Here is a 19,649-nt window from a genome sequence, read left to right as displayed (position 1 = left end):
CTTCCCAAGTGTTAAGCTTTTGTTCTCAAAATTGCATATTAACCGGAGATGATTTTATAGCCAAAAATGTTATATTTTAACAATTAAAGCTAATTTACCCTTCTGAACGGCTAGAATATAGGGTTAGTTGGATCCCTCCCTGCACTTATACCTAATGTAATACCTTTATTCATATTTAATTAATTCTCCCACAACGTAGGGAGCACACTCTGTCCTGTAAAATGTCTTTATGCAACTGAAATATTTTGTCCTGCTTAGTGAAAACTAACGACCGAAAAAAAACGACCACAGTGTGATCCCTTTTAATCCTAAAATGTTGATTTAAGAGTTTGGAAATGTTTTTGGATTTACTTCAATCTTAGTAGTTCTGTCAGGCTGCCGTAATTGCCTACAAGTCTGCCTTTGATGTCTGGACAAAAGAATCGGAATCGAATCGAATCGAAAGAATCGGATCGTTCATGAACGACCAAACACTACAGTATAAGCAGCATGGAGCACCAGTCCCTGGTGGCGGGCAGTTGGGACCGGCTTGGGGTGGTGCTGGAATGATTCGTCTGGCAGAGAGCGTAGGGGTTCTCCGCTGTGCTCCCCACGATGCGATCCCCACACTCACAACATTTCATGGTCCCCAATGCAGAAAAAATGTCAATTACTTCTGATTTTGATTTTGAATTCTAAATGGGATATGAAATGATGGAATGATACGCCAACGCATCGCGCAGGTAAAGGGACAATTATCAAGGGTATAATTATCTAATCTAATCGAACTATCTAACTTCTTCTAACTATCTAATCTTCAATCTAATCTAATCTAACTATAACACAGGACTGAACAATTGACATTTGTTAAACTGTGCCATTAAAATGTCTTATTAGGTCTTATATTTTGAATGGGCATATACTAGTTATTATGAAAGGAGTATTCATAGCTGAGTGAGTTTCCTTCAAACACCATGGGTGTGCACTTTGCTGGGAGCACGGCTGAACACTTCCCACCTGAAACATTTATGTTGAGGAAACAATAGCCTTCTCATCTTGTCCAGATCAGGATCATGGTCAGATCGCGGACAGACTAGACTAGACAACAACCTTTTCCCTGGCCATTTCTCCAGCTCCTTCTGTGGGATCTCAAGGTGTTCCCAGGCCGACTTGGAGATATACAGTGTAATGCCCCCAGCACGTCCTGGGTCTAGCTGGGAGAGTCCTCCAAGTTGAGGGTGTCTGGTACATTTCTAAAGGGGGTTGATTTATAGTATCTGTGTTCCTGCTCTCACTTATGGCCGCTGGATTGTGAAGTGACTATAAGGATGAAGGAGCAAAAATTACTTTTCTCTGCAGAGTGGCTGGGCTCAGGGTGAGGGGCTCAGAGTAGAGACACTGCCCCTGCACATTGACACTTGAGGGGGTTTGGGCATCCGGTAAGCACCTGGATGCTTTCACTTGGTGCCGTCTGAAACATTCACTCCTGAGACGGGATGCAGGCAGTAGGTGACACCTGATGACAGAGAAAGGTCCAGCAGTCTATCTAGTCCAATTTATCGCCCTGTGTTTCCTTGTCAGACTTTGCAGAGCCACTGACTCTTCCCTCTATGATCGACCTGGGACCGTCTTCCAGCGACAGTCCCATGGGAGCCACCCCACTGGCCAACTCCCCCCCAGAGGAGAGCATCGCTCTCCTAACCTCCATGGGCTTCCCCCGCTCTCACACCATCCAGGCCCTCAGAGCGACGGTCAGTGGCTTAGCGGCTCCTTTACTCCATTCTGTCAAGTGGCAGTTGAGGCATTTTTATATATATATGGATGTTGCAGCTATACCTCAGATCCAATCAAGGAACATATATCCAAATATCTATGAAAAAAATAATCAGTTACAGTGTTGATCAAAGCAATAGAAAATATCATAGTTGAAATTGGAAATAGGTGTGTAAAGCAAACACAATAGTGAAATAGGGAAATTAAATCAATATAAACAGTAAGAAATATACTTTTAACATACCACAAGCAAAAAACCCTCTATGTATATCTTTACAGTCCTTGGTACCCAGATCAATCATAGCATTGTGACCCCTCTGTCATCCACCCTTGTTTGAAATACACTTATTATTGACAGTTTATGATGCAAGTATAAAATAAGAAGGTATCCCAAGGTCAGCAAGAGGACACAAAAGGGTTAAGCCCAAGTGTGATCACTGCCAAACAGACTCATTAGAGATGTCTGCTCAGCAGTCTATGCAATGTGGCGCTTACAAATAGCCACAGCAGAAAACCCTGTATACACAGAGCCCTGCTGAGGCAGATTTTGGTCTCAGGCAATGAGATCTGGATCTGTTTCATGGAGTGCTATAGGATTGTATAATAACTCATCGCAGGGGGAAAGGGAGACATGGTATTGATTGTTTCGCTTTGCTATCAAAGTCCCTAAAAGTGATTAGTCACAGCTAATTCATGAAGCAGTCATTCCAAAATGGCTCCGGACTCTCCTGTTTCAACCTGCCTCCATCAGCAGACTGTGAGCGCCTTACAGAAATAGACGCTTCCCTGTTTATCGTCTCCCGATGCCTCCAAGCCCACTGCCGTGCAGGATTTTTTTTGTAGGGGAACAAAACAAACACATATTCCTCACCGGGGGGATGGAGGTGTGAAGTGGCGAGGCGGCTGGCGAGACGGCCTATTAATAGCTCCAAGTCAGAAGTGGTTGGAGAAGGAGGAAGTGCTCAACCTTCGTGGCCCGATGGCTCGCTTGCCTGCGAACAGCCAGAAACGGAGATCAGCGTCACAGCCGCCCACCTCCTTCCCCCCTGCATCCCCCTGGTCTCCTTCATGCAGACATTCCCATGAATAACGCATCTATTTTGGATTAAAAGCAAAAAGCTGAGTGAGGAGTTTTATCTCCTCATTCAGTTGGGCTTTTATAGATAGTGAAATAGGGAGAGGGCTCACAGATTGAGCACCAGCTGGGCTGGTCGCTGTTTTATTGTGTGTCAAAGAAGATATATTCTCAACATATTTCTATGTTGCCATTTTAAGATACCATAGGCAAAAAAATGTATTTTGTAGCCTCTGTTCTACACACACACACACACACACACACACACACACACACACACACACACACACACACACACACACACACACACACACACACACACACACACACACACACACACACACACATTTCTTAACTTTCAAGTTATGAACAACTAGACAATGAATTTGAATAATTCCAGTTAAACTCATAATGGGTAAATAACTATATCATCATAATCCTGGAGTTGGTTCTTGGCTTTTTTCATTGATGAAACAAACTAAATAAGAGAAAATATTTTTTCTCTGTATAAGTTGAAAATTGTTAGCAACAGTCCATTTTGAAACAAAACGTTGGGCAATGCTCACGATTTTCAAATTGGCTGTCTTTCAGAACAATAACCTGGAGCGTGCACTGGACTGGATCTTCACCCACCCGGAGGAAGAGGAGAGCGATACCGTGTCGGACATGGCCGACACCGAGCCCAACGACAATGCTTTCCTCAATGCCAACTCACACAGCGACTCCACTCTGTCCCCAGACCAAGGCACCTCGGGCCCACGGATCAAAGACGGACCAGGGCGTAAGTGCATCACCTTCACTCTGTAGATTTGAACAGCTGAAGAACTTGTTTTGTACAGTATTATCAGCCGTTTATTAACAGAGCACATGCTCTTATGTTACAGTGCTGTCTGTCTGATCTTCTGCATTTCTGCATATTTTTCACATTAAATTTGGTCAGCTGGGGCCCCGGAGACTGACTGGGTAGAGCACACCATATACAAGGCTCAATCCTTACCACAGCGGCCTGGTTCGATTCCAGAACCCCATAACCCTATAGTTGATCAGTCTCATAAGAATTAGAGTTGTTGGTCCCAGAGGCATTTATGACTGTATTCACCTCTTAACACGAACAGACAACTTCTTTCCAATAAATAGGATTGATTTTTTATCATGCTAATCTTCTTGAATAAATCAAATAATAGTAAAACTTATGAAAAATGAAAATTATAATAAAACAAATGATAAAGAAATGTAATGATAAAGAAAATAAACAAATGAATGCGGGATGATAAAATGGTGACAAACTCTAACTCAGAGACAATAGTGAGGTAAGAAGTTGTGACTCTTTCATCAAAATGTAAGAATGAGGCACGCTCTACAAGCAGATAAGCTCTCTAAAAAGGGGAAATTCATTTAATTTGACATCAAGAAGACCCCTATCAAGAGCAGATTTGGAAGCCTTTCGCCTTACAGATGGTCGATTTGTGGTGGAGAGTTTTAGCAGACTCTCCAGAGCTTACGTGTTGAGTCCGTGGGTAGTGGTGGCAGCTCGTCTCGTCCGTCGGTGATTTTCAGCCACGTCGTGTGGGAGTCAGTGCTGGGCAGTTTGGATGGATTTCTCCGTCACAGAGTCAGTCTAGGCCAGGGGTCAGCAACCTTTACTATCAAAAGAGATATTTTTGGGCAAAAAAAAAAAAAAAATGAAAATCTGTCTGGAGCCACAAAACAGCTTGTAGCCTTATAATGAAGGTAACACAGCCTATTAAGTCTAAATTAGCCTATCAGCATTACTCTAAATGAGCATTCATTAATATGTTTGTTTTAGAATCCAGTGAAGTACAAATGAGAGGCAGGACACTGAAAAGACTTCTCAGGTGATTTAGCTGGAAGCTCCCGCTGGCGAGGCAGTGGCCTAGGTTTTGTTTGAACATTGAGGGGGACACATTAAGCGGGAGGTCTAGGCATCCTCCCCCATAAAATCATTTCCTGCATTCAGTTGAATTTTTATGCACCAATTTGTGCCCTTGCTGCATCAATTTATGCTGGAAATGTCTTTGTTTATGTTCTCAAAATTCTTAAAAGTACATTTGCCATGCTTTCCGCAGCAGTTCCAAAATCACTCTCCTTCTATCACCCCCAGCCATACTTTTCAGCAAATGCAGTGTGTATGTTCTGGAAATGTCTTTCAATTTTACCTTTTTTGTTCGAATTTCTCGCTGCAGATCAAGCATAGCAGTAAGCCAGCAGCATTGGTGGTGGAAAAAAACCCAAATTGGTCCATGCACTTTTAAATTCTCTATTTTCCCCGAGACTTTTCTTTTTTTGGATTGGAATCCAAAGCTACTATATTGCCGGCGAAATAGTTCCGAATCTGAGGATAAATAATATGGCTGTTCGGTCAGAACTGCAGTCTACTTACTGCGTTCCCGGAGAGTGTGTGCTACTGCTATCCAGTATCCACTCCCAGCTGTCTACTTTCCCATTGGCTGGAATGTCTGCATGTGCGCGAGTAAGGGGCCGAATACTCTATTTTGATTTGTTGCTTGACACGTGAGGACCCGCCTTGCTACGTTCCTGTGGCGTGCTTACGAAACAGCTATGTTCCATCAAAGCTGGAACTCGGAAAACTTAAACCCCTGATGAACATTTTGGTTGACCGAAATGTTAAAACATTTTTCAACATTCAACAACATTTTTACAATTGGAGAATGTAAGAATCACTTTAGGCCGACAAAAATGATGACGAAAATGACAATTAAAATGTTGAAAAATGAGCATTATTCATTTCCATATAATTTTTTATCTGGAGGAGGGGCTAAAGAGCCGCATGCCGCTCCAGAGCTGCAGGTTGCCAACCCCTGGTCTTAGGTGAACTTATTTGACTCTCTGACGACTTCTGGGTTGAATGGCGATGGCTTCCGTGTGCTTCTCTTGTTGTGGTTGAGTGTCGAATCGAATTAATCTAGCTACACTAACTTAATCAGTTAGGCTTCAATCTTTTGTGGATCGGTTGAAACAAAAATAAAAAAATTATGTAACCTTGCAAACAAAATAAGGTTTAGTGATACCAAAATAAAATAAAATAAAATAATAAAACACAATTCATCTGGGTGGCTGGAGTGGACGTGTTTATTAAAATTTCACAAAAACAAAGACTTAAAACAGTGCTATGTAACATTTGGGATTTGGCACCCCTACAGTTTCTCAGTGCACTTTCACCACTGTCGTAAAACTAGGTCTAGTGTCAAGAATTAATTAATTTTACCGGACAAATTTGAACCTTATAGGTCACTTTTCAATAACAGTCTATGTTACAAACACAAATATAATGTACCTTCAGCGAGTACTTAGTCCATGGCTGCCCATGGGGAGAGAGGGCCCGGGGATGCTCTTGGTATAGGTAGCAGATGTGCTCGGCCTCGCAGATCGGCTCACACGCGCGAGTCAAAGGTTTAAACAAACCCTGTGGCACAATGAAAGTGGGGGCTGGTGCGTGCCAGCTGAGGTACGAGCGCCCGGTGCACCACTGGCCCGTCTCATCCGCGCCGGCAGGGAGGTGGAGCGGCTACGTTTTGTATGAGCATTATAACCGGACATTTTGACGGGCAAGTTTATCATTTATAGTTTTTTTTTTTTATTAATTTTATCAGGCAAAAATAACTTTTGGAGAAAAATAATTAGAGCCAAAGAACAAGGAAATTATGTAGTGCCGTAAAGCGTAACACAATTTTCCCGTGGTTTCGTACCTGAACACAGAAGGTACAAAGTGGAAGAACAGGCGTTCAGGAGGGAGGGTGGGGATGAAAGAGGAGCCATTCTCCATACAAGTCAGTGTTCCATCACAATGATTTTGAAGCTGTTATTTTAAGGTTAAAAAAGTTACATAGTGTTGCTCAAAAAAAAAAAAAATGAAAAATTTAAAAGAAAAGTCTTGAGACTCAAGTGGCGTGCCACCTTAAGACTCCCAGGGGGGTAGGACTCTTTTCAAAATGGTGGAAGAGATGTGTCGTGCATCTCCTTTTCCTACTGGCTAATTCTTTTTAACTCGGGAATGTAACTCCGAAACTCCTTGTAGTGTGGCATGTCGTGTGATGATTAAAGATTCTTCTTCTAATTCTAATTCTTACATGCACAAGTCACACAGCTTCACACACCACTATGTTCAAACCAATTAATGATTTCAAAACAAACTCTTATGATAAAGTTTACATACAAACAAATAAAAATAAACACATGGTTCAGACATTGGTCATCTTTCCATTCTATCAGTAACATAACATTTGTGACTCATTAACTATCAAGATGATTTCTAATTACTAACTTTAAAAACATCAATTTAACACGCCTAATAAAGGGCATGCAATTATCACCTTTAATTTGATTATATCACACACAATGGGCATTGTACTCTTGGTGGGTACTGCAATTTCCACATGTTGGCCACTAGATGGTTAGCTGGAAACATGAAAGTTAATACCTTTGGACAGTATTATTGGTAACTTGGCCAATTTACATCGTATAGTGATGAGAGATGGATCATTTTTCATAGAAACATCTGCAGAAATGATTTTACTGTAATTACTGACTGATTTGACCTGGGTTCACATTAATTCAGACTTAGGCTTAAGACAAAGGAGAGATTGCTGATGCAAATTACTCGTGGATCTCCTTCTAAATGTGTCTTGGGGCAGCCTCCCCATGGCTGGTCTGCCTTGATCAAAGGGAAACAGGGGGAGGAAGGAAAGAGTAGTTAATTGTTTGGTGGTTTTGTCTCCTACTGTTGAGCTACTCATCGGATCTCATTGTCCGTCCATCAGGATGCAGACAATAGTTAAACATAAAAGCCTTGTGTTGGGGTTTCAGGATCACAAAGTAAGGATGCAGGTCACGTATGAAGCGAGAGAGGGAAAGGGGGTGAGGTCTGATGATTCAGTCGTGTTCGAGATAACAAACAGTCATTTGGTCACCTTCCCGTCTGTCTTCGTGCCATCCCAATTGGTATCTTTATTGTTTGGGAATGCAGAAAAATGTTACATATCCTGTGAAGTCAGCGAGGGGTTTGTTAACCCTTCCTGTGAGTCTCTGGGAAAGATTCCAGAGAGGGCCGTCCTGGCTGTTTCCGCTGTACCAGATTGGGTCAAAAGTCACTATGAGAACTCATCGGTCGCTATGAGAAAATCTCTGGTTGTTTCTGCCTTTACCTGAAATAGTTGTGTCTAGGGAGGGAATTATTTTGTCACAATTATTTAATTTGAAAATACATTTATGAAATATGCATATCTTTTTTTTTTTCAACCAGGGTCCCTTAGAGATATCCAATATTAGGTTGCAAATCATCTTTTTTTCTAGAAGATAGGCAGTACACTATGCAATGTAATACAGCTGCAGATGGATGAAATGTATGTTGGAAAATTAGTCTTTTCTGGTTCAGCATGCTCAACTCAGCTCAGGTTTTTCTCATTCAGTCAAGGAGAATACAGTGTCAGGGCTGTGGACACCATCCGTAACATCCCATGTTCCCGAGAACAACCCCACACCCTAATGAGTCTGGACCTGAGCTTTTAACACCTGTCACTACCAAAGGTTTTTCACCAAAAACATCCTCAAACAGAACGTACAGGGCAGAGTGGATGTAGATGAGTGGATGAACTCCAATATTCTGTGTTGAAGCAAATTTCCATTCGCTATACATATACAGAATATTGGAGTTCATTCTTGTCCATTTCTCACCGGGAAGCCCCAATTTCCTGTCAGATTTGTATTAGTTGATTTTCTTTATCTTAGTTCTTAGATTGGAAAGTGATGGATATGGAGCTCACATTTTGAATAACGCTACTTTTTCAGTGCGTTTGACATAGATGTCAGAGTAGTGTCATCAGGGTCATATCTACTGGTTCATCTCAGAGTTCCGTGCTCTTTCCAATATCATTCACATGTCAGTCAAGACTTTCCTTCCTTAAAAAAACTAAGCTGACTTAAAGGGGACCTTTTACGCAAAACTCACCTTTTCAGTGCTTGTGCACATACATTTGGGTCTCTCTCCGTTTTTTGTGAGCTGTCTGTTTCAAAAAACACGTGGTGAAACGAGCCATTCAGCTTTGCTGCCTTAATATACGTCATTACAGTAATATGTCACACCAGTAAAATTAGAACCGCCTCCCCATCTAAATAACTCCACCCACGCCTGGAGCGTGACCGGACCCACTAGCATTGAAGCTAAGAGCTAAGCATGGAAACTGCTCTGTTGTTGGCTGTGGAGACCAGCACAAATCTTTTAAAAGAGAGAGGAATTAATACCAACCGTTCGTGACAAAACTGCAGGGAGGGAAATGTGAGTGTGTGTGTGTGTGTGTGTGTGTGTGTGTGTGTGTGTGTGTGTGTGTGTGTGTGTGTGTGTGTGTGTGTGTGTGTGTGTGTGTGTGTGTGTGTGTGTGTGTGTGTGTGTGTGTGTGTGTGTGTGTCCGTCCACTTTAGGTTGCAATCCACTCCGCGTTTCTCCAAACCAAACCGTAGATGTTTTTATTTTATTTTCCAACATTTCCAGAATTAAATGAAACAAAAAAGCCCCAAGCCCCGCCATATCCCACGGTGCTCCAAGCGCTGCGGTGCTCTGGATACCGCAGTAAAAGTCAGAGTGAACCTATATATTAGGCCTTATAGATCTAATATGAGTGAAGATTAAATAAAACAGAGCCTGGAGTAAAGCTCAAACCCGATTGGCTCACAGAACTAGGGGCCTCGGGAGGATGCTCCACCCACTGAATGTTTGGGTATGTTTTCAGACCGGGTGGATTGGACGCCTGTTAGAGTGCCTCAATGCATAATCTGAGTGAGGTCTTTTTCAGCAAAAAACTTTGAAGACATGTTTTGGGACCTTAGAGACCATATATTAACTTGGTGAAAGGGAGCATAAAATGCCCTGTTTGACACCTGGAAGGTTGAGATGGTGACATTGTGGAGTGGTAAAATCTTTGAAAAACAGCAACAGACCACGAGGGGTTTTATGAGGGGCTCACCATCAAGACAACAGAACGCAAAACGGATCTTCCAACAAATCCCTTTAAAAACCACTTTGAGACTCTTGAGGCTGTTTGAAACTTTTGAGAATGTTGAGGACGATGATCTTGATCCTTAAAAATGAAGAAGGCAGACGAACAGCATTTTGCTGACACGTGAGGTCGCTATACGACACAACCGCGAGCACAAACCAGCCACTACAATTGAAATCCTGTACGAAAAAATAGTATTCTCCCCCATTGTACTGCAGAGTCAAGAGACAGACTCTCATCTCCTCCATTGTCAAGAATGGAGATGAGATATTTGGGATTATATTTTGTGGTTAAAATCTGATGTTTTCCTGTATCTTTTTTTTATTTATTTTTTTGGTAGGTTATGAGCTCTTTGCCTTCATCAGCCACATGGGAGCATCCACAATGTCCGGTCACTACGTCTGTCACATCAAGAAGGAGGGAAGGTGAGAAATGACAAATTGAGCTGCTTCATTTGTTGCGTCTCGACAGTGAAACCATATTGATTGTCCGAGGAAGGATGTAAACGTTTGTGTTAAGTGCTTCCTTTCTCGGCCCCAAAAAGATTTTCAGTTCACTTTAAAATTCCTATCAGTGAATCATGGAATGAATGGTAATCAAATGAGCAAAATTGTCGGTATTTCAAAGTAACAACGTTAAAGGTGTCATACTGGTGTCGGATCAAGTTTTAGCCGTTTTACTAGTCAGCACACACATATAATTGATATGTTGAGGAACCTTCCTTAAAATGATCTTCCGGTCCCCAGGAGACCAGGAAGTCTAGTCAAAATTCACTTTGACTTGACTTGGTGTTACTGACCGACCAGGAGATCATTTTGAGATTGAAGAGGCCTTTCTCAATCTGCGTTCTTGTCTGTACTTGTGGACTTGTGAAACGTCATCAGTCGCAGCCCAAGTACTGTTCCAATTCAAAGTACGCATCAAGCCAAGTCCAGTCCAAATGCCCCATTTTATGGAGGATGCATGGGTGGTGACTTGTGTGGACTTGGGACAGCCAAGAATCCCAGAATGCATTTGGCACCAAGCGGTGGTAATGGCAATGGCGGAGAGGAGTCCGTACTCCCGAGTCGAACTTGCCAAGTCTGAACTACCAAGTCCGCAAGTCCGGACTTTGCGTACTTGCTAATGAGAAACGACCAAGGTTTCTCCCCTGCGCTTCTTTTCATCCAACATTTTCATTTTTCCAAATCTGAAAATAGAGACAATATAAAAAAAACAATAAAATGTCGGCTATCACCAGGAAAATGCTCAGGGGTAATGTAAAATGTGTGTGCTGACTATTAAACGCTCTAAAACTCAATTAGATTTTCCTTTTACAGTACTTTGTTTATGTGGACCTCAATTTTGATCATTTCATTATTTATTTTTCATATCCACATTCAATTCGTATTTGTACTTTCTCCCCGTCTGGCAGGTGGGTGATCTTCAATGACCACAAAGTGTGTTTGTCGGAAAGGCCTCCAAAAGACTTGGGCTACATCTACTTTTACCGACGTTTGTCCAGCAGTTAGAAAACAGCCTCCCTCCCCAAACCCCTCCTCCTACAACCCAACCTGAGAGAGCCGCGCCCCGACAACCAGGCGACCAGGAGACGACGGCTGTTCTCCCACATCATGGAGGAGGAAGCCCTCAAACTGCTGTGGTCAGAGAAGAGAAGGCGACGCTTTTTAATGTACATGTTGAATGTTGTGCTTTGAAACGTGAATTGTCCCGTGCTCTTCATCTCGACTGTGTAGGTGCAAAATGGGATGTGTGCAATTTCTGCTTTATTACGTGAAACAATGTGACTTTATCAGATCTGCCCCGTTCACTCCGTTTGCCTTCAGCAACTCAGCAGATTGAGCTTGCAACACTTCACTGCCAACCCCTGGAAAAGCTGCAACAACAAACAAAAAAACGACTGGTCTGCATCTCCCCTTATGGTAAAGTTAGCTCTGTGTCCACTGGAATTCTGAAATGGACGCCAGAGACTCGAACACCTTGTCGTGGGGAAACAGGAAGGTGTAAAAGTGAGAATGCTGTAGGGAGGAAAGAAAAGTTTCTACTGTGATGGGAAGGTCCATAAAAGCCCAGTGAAGAGCTCATTATCTACTGTGAGGACTAACTTTAGTCCTGCTGCTTCGTCCTGCAGGTAGCAAGTTTGTGACTTCCTATAAGAAACTTTCCTCCAAATTGATATTTGGTGTTATTTCACCCTTGGAAACAGAAGGGAATTCCCTCCTTTTCTAAAAGCACTTTCAGGCAAAAGTAGATTATTTTGTTTCCTGCATGTGGTCCAACAGAAAAACACATTTCAACAACTGCAAGCTACTGAATTTTGGTTTCCCTAATATAAAGTCAATCTTTTTTTCATAATTCATGCAAATAACGCTGCAAACATACAAACATAGAGGTTAAACTTAATTTTACTGAAGGGACCAGTCATCAGTGTCCACAACATTAAATGCTATTTTACTGTCGTTCAACAGAATTGGTGTGTTCAGTAGGAAGCTTCATTGACGACCTTTTTCTGGAAAGATCGATTCTAATGTTGTTTATATATAAACATTACAGCCAAATGAACTAATCAACGATGCACCTAAACTTCTGTGATTTCAACTCTAAAGCAATATGCACAGGAACCAGACTCTAATCTTGATCATATCTCATAACCTGTACTGTATTTCTTCAGGTATAGCCTGTAGCTTCTCTCTGAAATCATCTCTAAAATGACTCCATGTTGCTGCTCACTGCAGCCAACTTTAATACTCTATCAAGGACAAAACCGGCTTACACTGGATCATTTATACTGGAGCCCATACTGGATCCTCAGTCACATCTAACCTCTCTTCCCAGTTCCTTCCATGGTGCAGGGAGCCTAAAACATCTCCACATATATGTGGCGTCAGAAACAGTGACCGGTCACAGCAACTGGAATGTGGTAAACAAATGTATCTTAAAGCATAAAATACATTTCAAAGGAATTCCTATGAAAATCTTCTCATTTGCCTAAAAAGGTGGGGGCTCTTTTGAGTAACCTTTAATTTCAATTGTTCACCTCATCTTGGGTGAAGGCATTTCTGTGAGTCACAATGCCGTAGGTCGTTGATGCACAATTAAGCTTTTACAGGAATTTATTTTCCTGGACCCATTAAACTCCCGTAACACAGGAAAACACCACCGCACCAGACCCTTCAGATCCTTCTTGATGATCTGCTGTAGAACATGTTGCCTATGCAGTGAGGAATTCTCTATGCAAGTCCTGCTTTTTTCTAGAAGAGACATCAGAATGTATGTTCTTCTCGTGCCCTGTTTCCACACTGTGTGCAGCTCACGGCATCCAGACAGATTGTATTCGAGCTCCGTTCATTTGTGTCAATGTTCCTGCACCGTCGGTTCCTCCCCATCGCTCTGCCCGATTCCTGCGAATCCAATTGGTGGGTTCATCCCTTTTCGTTTTTTTTTCCCCACAGTCTCCTCCTCCTCATCCTCCTCCTCCTCCTTTTTCTCTCTCTGGGTTTACCTTCTGTGTTGCCAAAGCCTTTGTAATGTTGGCATGTGCACTAAAAGTCCACACACTCTTTTGGATTGTATGATGGTACTTCTGTGAGATTATTGTCTTTTTAGTTTAACTAAATGTCAATATGATACTTCACCTTGTTTTTACTCCATTTTTTTTTCTTTTTTTTTTGCCTTTTGCAAAAGAAGTTTATGCCATTTCTGTAGTTTTCATTACATACAGTTTTGAGTCAAGTTAACTTTTGTAACGTATGTATTTATCCAAATATTGCCTCGGATACAGTATTCATCGCTGTGATGACAGTGTATGCAGTGATTCTGCTTACTTGCAATGTTTGGATAATTAAATAAACTACACCTTTGTTGACATGCGGCGCTGCTGCTTGATTCAGAATGAGCTGGAAAAGTCAAATTGTTGTGTGGATATTTCTGCCAGAAGTAAAAAGAGACGAGAGATCATTGATTTCATAACAACAGTTTAATTTAAAAGGTTACTTTCATACTGTATATTTCAAAGGTGCTAATGTTTTTTTGTGGTTAAGTATACAGGGAGAATAATATGCATTATAGGTGCTTGAGTAAACTAGTCATCTCATCTAATCTCATTCCTCGCATTAAAATATCATCTTATTTATATGTGTACGTTTGATAATAAACAATCCAGAAGAAAGTGTAATTATACATGTAGTGGATCAGAATAATTGAAAAATATATGTATTGTACACAAGATACAGTAGGCCTACTGGCAACTTACAAAAACCCACCCTATAAAGCATTCATAAGCAGTCTGTTTAAAGGTTTTTTTGTAATATCTTGATGATGAATGCATACAATTAAAGCATCTATAGTGATGCTTTACAAAGGATTCCTAACATATAACTAGTAACATTTTTGGCTGCATTTATTCATGCACGTTGTAATGAATAAATAAAAAATGCATTATGAGATATTTTACACATGTATTCATAATTTATTTTAGGCCATATTCAGCATGTCTTAACAAGGAGCCCCAAGTAGAGACACATTGGAGCATGAACACTCCTTCAGTAATTATATTTACCAGGGACCAGGGGTATTTTACTGTGGTTGATTTAATGAATTCTGTTACTGCACTGAATATGGGAATACTGTACGTAGCGAGAGAGATTCATGTTCGGATTCTTTTGCTAAATGTTAAGGGAGCAGAAGAATCCGAACATTTAGTAACGGGTGATTAATTAATTAAAAATAAAAACTGCTTTTTGTTTTACTTGGGACATCCTGGCATCTGTTCATGGCTCATTAACATCTGTTTAGGTCAATGTAATAATTCCTAATAAGGCAACATAACTTTACAAGTTAGGAATTTACGGTGCTGTGGTTTCAATCTTGTGTGAAATTTTAGGCATTCTTTCAATCAACCATAATGTAATATTAACAATAAAGCACTTGTAAAATGATTCTTTACAATTTTTTAGGTTGCAGTATTTGCAATTCGTTACTGATAAATCATTTATGTGTATGAATCATAATTACAAAACTGTTGCAGAAAAAAAGTTGAGACAGTTGTCGCGATGCATTCAAGCCTGTTTCAAAGACTCAGATTTGGAAAAGCCTAATTCTAATGCATCCTACACTCATCTAAAGCCTGCTCTGCTCTGGGAAAAGAAGCATCTTGTGTACAATATATATGGAATATACACACACATTGTATTTTGTCAAGGTTGCAGATTTCAAAAGTGCATTGTAGAAATATTGCAAGTTAACTTTATGATATATTTCACTTTGTACATGGGTGGGAGAGAAACAGAGAAAGAATTTTTGCTGCAATTCCATGCATAAAAATAAAATAGAAAAAAAATGGCATCCAAAAAGAAGCATTCGTGGACTAGCGTGCAATCAACCTTTCCTCAGGAGCATGCGTTCAGCTCGGTTATCACCTGAGAAGGTACCGGAGATCCTGCAGGTTCTAGAAAAAGGGAATTATCTGTCGACATCCTCGCCCAGCAGTAGAGCACACGCACAGGAGTATTAGCACACCAAGCCAGCGAGTCAAAGCAACCCCTTAAAAAAATATGATTTACAATTTCTATACAACTACAGCATCATCATTTGAAAAGCGTAAAGCAGTCGTCTACTCTATGAGCCGTAGGAAAACCAGAGTACCTTTGTAGAAATCGCAAACCATCAGACATCGTGTTTCAAACCTTTGCGCGACAGTTTGTTGCTGATATTAAGACATTTGGGAAGAAGGCGGTGGGGGACAGCGCACATGGCAGCAAAAAACAATATCCTTGCATCTTTTCACCCTCAAGCGTCTTTCAGGGAATTATTAGAAGTAGATTTGGTTGAAGGGCTTCTGTGAAAGCCTTTCCTTGGACCGCCGGGTTTCTAATTGGACACAAATTAAATATCCGCCGTCTGTGTTCGCATGCAGACCATGACGCTGCGTTCCAGAACACAACAGAGCGGCTGGAACAGGAATGTGGCCACTTCATGTAAAGATTTATATTATTTATTCAAGACCATTTGTGACTGAGGAACCTTTCAGTAACATTGTACGGATGAGAAACGGAATGAGTTGTTGTTGTGCGATGTTAGATCACTTACACAAATAAAGACACCGTCAGGAATTTTGAATCCAAATGATCAAAATCGAATAATCAATTTTCCAAACTGATCACCTGTTTTTTTTACCCATTTCTCATCGATATTGTGCAAATCATTCATATCAGCACTCATGTCAACTTACGTCTGTGAAGCTGATCGTTGGTGTGTCGCTTGTTCGCTCGTGTGTCGCTTGCTGCTTGATTTATAAATTATCATGGCTGCTCCCATTGGCCATTTGCCAAATATTTAAATCGCAGCATCTGACAGCAGGTGCCACTGAAATTACACTTCTTACTGGATATACTGGGGCCTGGGGGGAAAAAAATAATCCTATCTGGCTCCCATCTCAAGTTTCACAAACAGGAAAACTCTCCTGTCTTATCTTAACTGAGGTAAGTTCTTTTGTAAATTCGAACTATCAGCAATTCCTCATTAGGACGTTCTCACGTTGGGATGCTTCTGTAATCATGTTATTTTTAATATGCTTATCTTCAGATCAGTTGGGATATTTTATCCTGCAATAGAGTTAAGAAACAGGATTTTGTAATAGCCGAAAATGAAAAACATCATCCTCACCTGAGATAAGATAGTATTCCAGACTTAGGACATTTCTGTTACGACCAAACCATCAATGGCCCCTTGTTTGATTTACTTATTCCGTTCAGTGACATTCATTTCCAATTTTTTTTAATTAACCCGTTCGACATCAGAGCGTCGGGGGTTTCAGCGTCTGAAAGGCTGTTCGACCAGCGCATCCGAGGTGAGTCTCAAAGAGGAAATCTATACGTACATGCATTACCCTGCGCTGATAAAACACAGCTGTGACGCGTGGCATTGGCTGGGATGAAGCTGAGGTCACGAACAGCGGCGATAAGAAGAAGCTACAATTTGGGTGGATGGCAGTTATTTATATGTGCGTTCCCGGGTTTGCAGAATCATCGACCATCAACCGTTCCTGACAAACCCCGCCTCGCAGTATCCACTGACATGTGCAAACATTCCCCACAAGCTTCTGGGAGCCCCAGCGGAAAATGAAAAGTGCATACAGTTTAAAAAGCAACTTATTATTTCCCCGTTCTCCCATAAGCTTTTCCACCCCAAAAACCGCTTGTTGAATACCAACCGTGACATCATAGCTGTACCATTGTGAAGGATAAACCTGGAGACAATGATATCACTCTCTCAAAGCAAAGATTTAAAAAAATAAGTAAAGAAAGCAAAAGCACTTCATCTTGGTCCACTGATTCTGGCAGAAGCGGGTTTGACCTTTTTGCATAGGATCTTAGGATAAAACTACAGCGAGAGCGTGGACGTGCTCCAGAACAGTGTTGTTTACACACCATCACACTCCTTTTCCCAGAGTGACTTTCAAACCAGCAACAGTGACACTGACGCACTGAGGCCGAGAAGAGGGAGGGAAGGGATTCCATGACAAGAGTTTGTTTCTTCTCTATGTGCTGTCAACATGTCATTTTGGTTAATAAAGTCTTGGAAATGCCTAGAGCAAATAAATCATCACATGATGTGAATTATATGATTTGATGATGTGGATGTTGTCATGGTGATTGCAGAAAATTGTATACAATATCGATATATATGACATGATCTGCTTATATAATTAAAATCCAATGTTTATGATGAACCAGCTGTTGTTCATTACGATGAACTTTTTGATTTGAGAATATAAAATAAAACTCCCTGCAAATGTTCAGACCTCATATTGCGGTAAATGTCATCATCATCAACAACACATGTTATATCATCATATAGTGAGACATAATATGCCAATATCCTAATTTCATGATTTTATGACATTGTGATGATATTGGCCAGTTCAAATCCACTGTAGGTGATGGGGAAATGGGCACCAGCAGCACCTTTCAGTCCTATAATACTTATAATCCATGAATGCAAATGTGTAGGAGAAAGAGAGATATTTAAATGAAATAAGGATAACTGTGCTCAAAAACATCATTTATGTGTCTCTCAACCTTGACCTGTGGCGCAGTTGAAGAATTCATCATTGTAATTTACTAGTTTGAAAGTCATTCCAGATTTTTTTAACATGAAAAAGTAGTGGTTAGAGGGGTATTGATGAGACAATTTATCATTAGAAACTTAAAGATAATAATGAAAAAAGAATGTGTTAAGTTGTCGAATCTGTATGCTCAACCATAGACAATGACAGACAAAGCAGAAGTGTCAAACCAAAACAAATACTAACTGGTTACGAAAGCCGTCAAGTTCAGAGGATGCCGATAAATCCAAGACATCCAAACTGTCTGCAAATGGCTTTAGCCTTTTTGTTGCTATAAAAAAAAAAAAATGTAATCGTGTAAATTAATGTTGTTGTAGGCATGCGTTCAAGGAAGGCTTACGTAAAAAAAAAAACGGCTCGCCCGGTCCAGTTGGATCGCGGAAGTTGTTTTTGAAGTGCGAAGCGAAAACTAAAACCTTGAAAGTATTTGTATTTCCGTCAAGAATCCGTCTGTGAAAATGCATCCGCATGCGGTGTTTTCCTGTTCTAATTCCTCATGAGGATGCGAAGGAGCCAGGTGACCACCCACTGTGCGGTTCCAGGTCATATGGTCTGTCCTACTGGCTGGAATGTCTCGTTCTGATTCTTCGAAGCAGTGGACTCATAAAACACTGTCCATCCCAAACCTCACCTCTGTACGCGCTTCCCTGCGACGGTCTCCGTGTGCCGCGCCCTCGCGCCGCGGCTCGGTTCCACAAGACGAGTCGCTTTTTTGTTGTCGAGGAGTTCTCTAAGGCATCGCTCGCACAATCTTGGCCTTGTGCTCTTCAGGGAAATCACAAATTACAGTGCAAATCCATTGCAGAGGAGTCACTTAAAGTCCCCGTGCTCAGAACCGCCGCAAGGAAATCGAAGGAAAAAAAACGCTAAAAACCCCTCGTCGACCACTGTAGTTAGATATAACGTGCAAAGAAAGTCGGCCTCATCACAAAGACGGGAGCCCGTCATTTCCCTCGTCTGTACACTTGGGATGGGTGGCGGGGGGAGAGGGGGAGGGAGCAGGAGGTGCTTGCTGCCACCCGTCACTCATCAGATGTCCAGGTTGAAAGCCCTCATGAGGAGATCCAGGTCGCCAATGTTCGCGGCCTGGAACAGCTCGGGCTGGTCCATCATGGAAAGCGCTATCCTCAGAGCCGCCCAGATGTTCCCGGACATCACCTGGTGGGACAGCTGGTGGCTCCGGCTCTTCCTCTGCAGACTGAGCGCCGTCAGGAAGTTGCTGGCTGCTTCTCTGAAGGCGCCACAAAAACAATGCAACCTGCTTAGTCGTGCGATGTCACACACTCAGCACCACCACCAGCATGTTTTTTTTGAAAAAATTCACTCAGATGCTTCGAAAAAAAAGAACTCTCCATTCAATCCCGCCGTATCTCTTTATGCCCCATTCACTGTGAAGGTCCTCCTTGCTCAGCACTTTGCATTTGCACTTTTAGACATTTGGTACGCTGACTTGGTCTGAAGCTGCTGCTGATCATAGTCATAGAGGATAAAGTACAGCATTGTACCTTTCGGGGTACAAAAGCTTTGTCAAGCTGGAAGTATCCTGTAAAGGCCAGATTTTACCAACTTTGTACCGTTTTAGTACCACCGAGGTACACATTTGTCACCAAAGGTACAAAATGAAGTCTCCACACCAAGGGTATAAAGAGCGTACCTTGGGAGGTGT

The 19,649-nt window shown here is 41.6% G+C and overlaps 2 protein-coding genes across 3 annotated transcripts in view; one reads left to right on the top strand and one right to left on the bottom strand.

Moving 5' to 3' along the window:
- Window positions 1-13,723, top strand: part of usp13 (ubiquitin specific peptidase 13) — a 37,917-nt gene extending 24,194 nt beyond the window's left edge. For both annotated transcript variants that reach the window (XM_080003946.1, XM_080003945.1), the window contains exons 18-21: window positions 1,561-1,730; window positions 3,419-3,608; window positions 10,199-10,283; window positions 11,273-13,723. In XM_080003946.1, coding sequence (XP_079860072.1) covers window positions 1,561-1,730; window positions 3,419-3,608; window positions 10,199-10,283; window positions 11,273-11,369 — 542 coding nt within the window. In that variant the 3' untranslated portion in view covers window positions 11,370-13,723. The remainder of the gene's footprint in view (window positions 1-1,560; window positions 1,731-3,418; window positions 3,609-10,198; window positions 10,284-11,272) is intronic.
- A 5,289-nt stretch (window positions 13,724-19,012) lies between these two features.
- pex5la (peroxisomal biogenesis factor 5-like a) overlaps window positions 19,013-19,649 on the bottom strand; it is a gene marked incomplete at both ends in the record, with an annotated part of 86,382 nt that continues 85,745 nt past the window's right edge. Inside the window, one exon of the mRNA XM_080000626.1 lies at window positions 19,013-19,214. Within this exon, the coding sequence (XP_079856752.1) occupies window positions 19,013-19,214 (202 nt within the window). The remainder of the gene's footprint in view (window positions 19,215-19,649) is intronic.

The sequence above is a fragment of the Zeus faber genome (genome assembly GCF_960531495.2).
Source record: "Zeus faber genome assembly, chromosome: 1".
NCBI classification, from domain to species: domain Eukaryota; kingdom Metazoa; phylum Chordata; class Actinopteri; order Zeiformes; family Zeidae; genus Zeus; species Zeus faber.
Note: the sequence above shows the minus strand (reverse complement) of the source record. Positions and strands in the feature narration are given on the sequence as shown.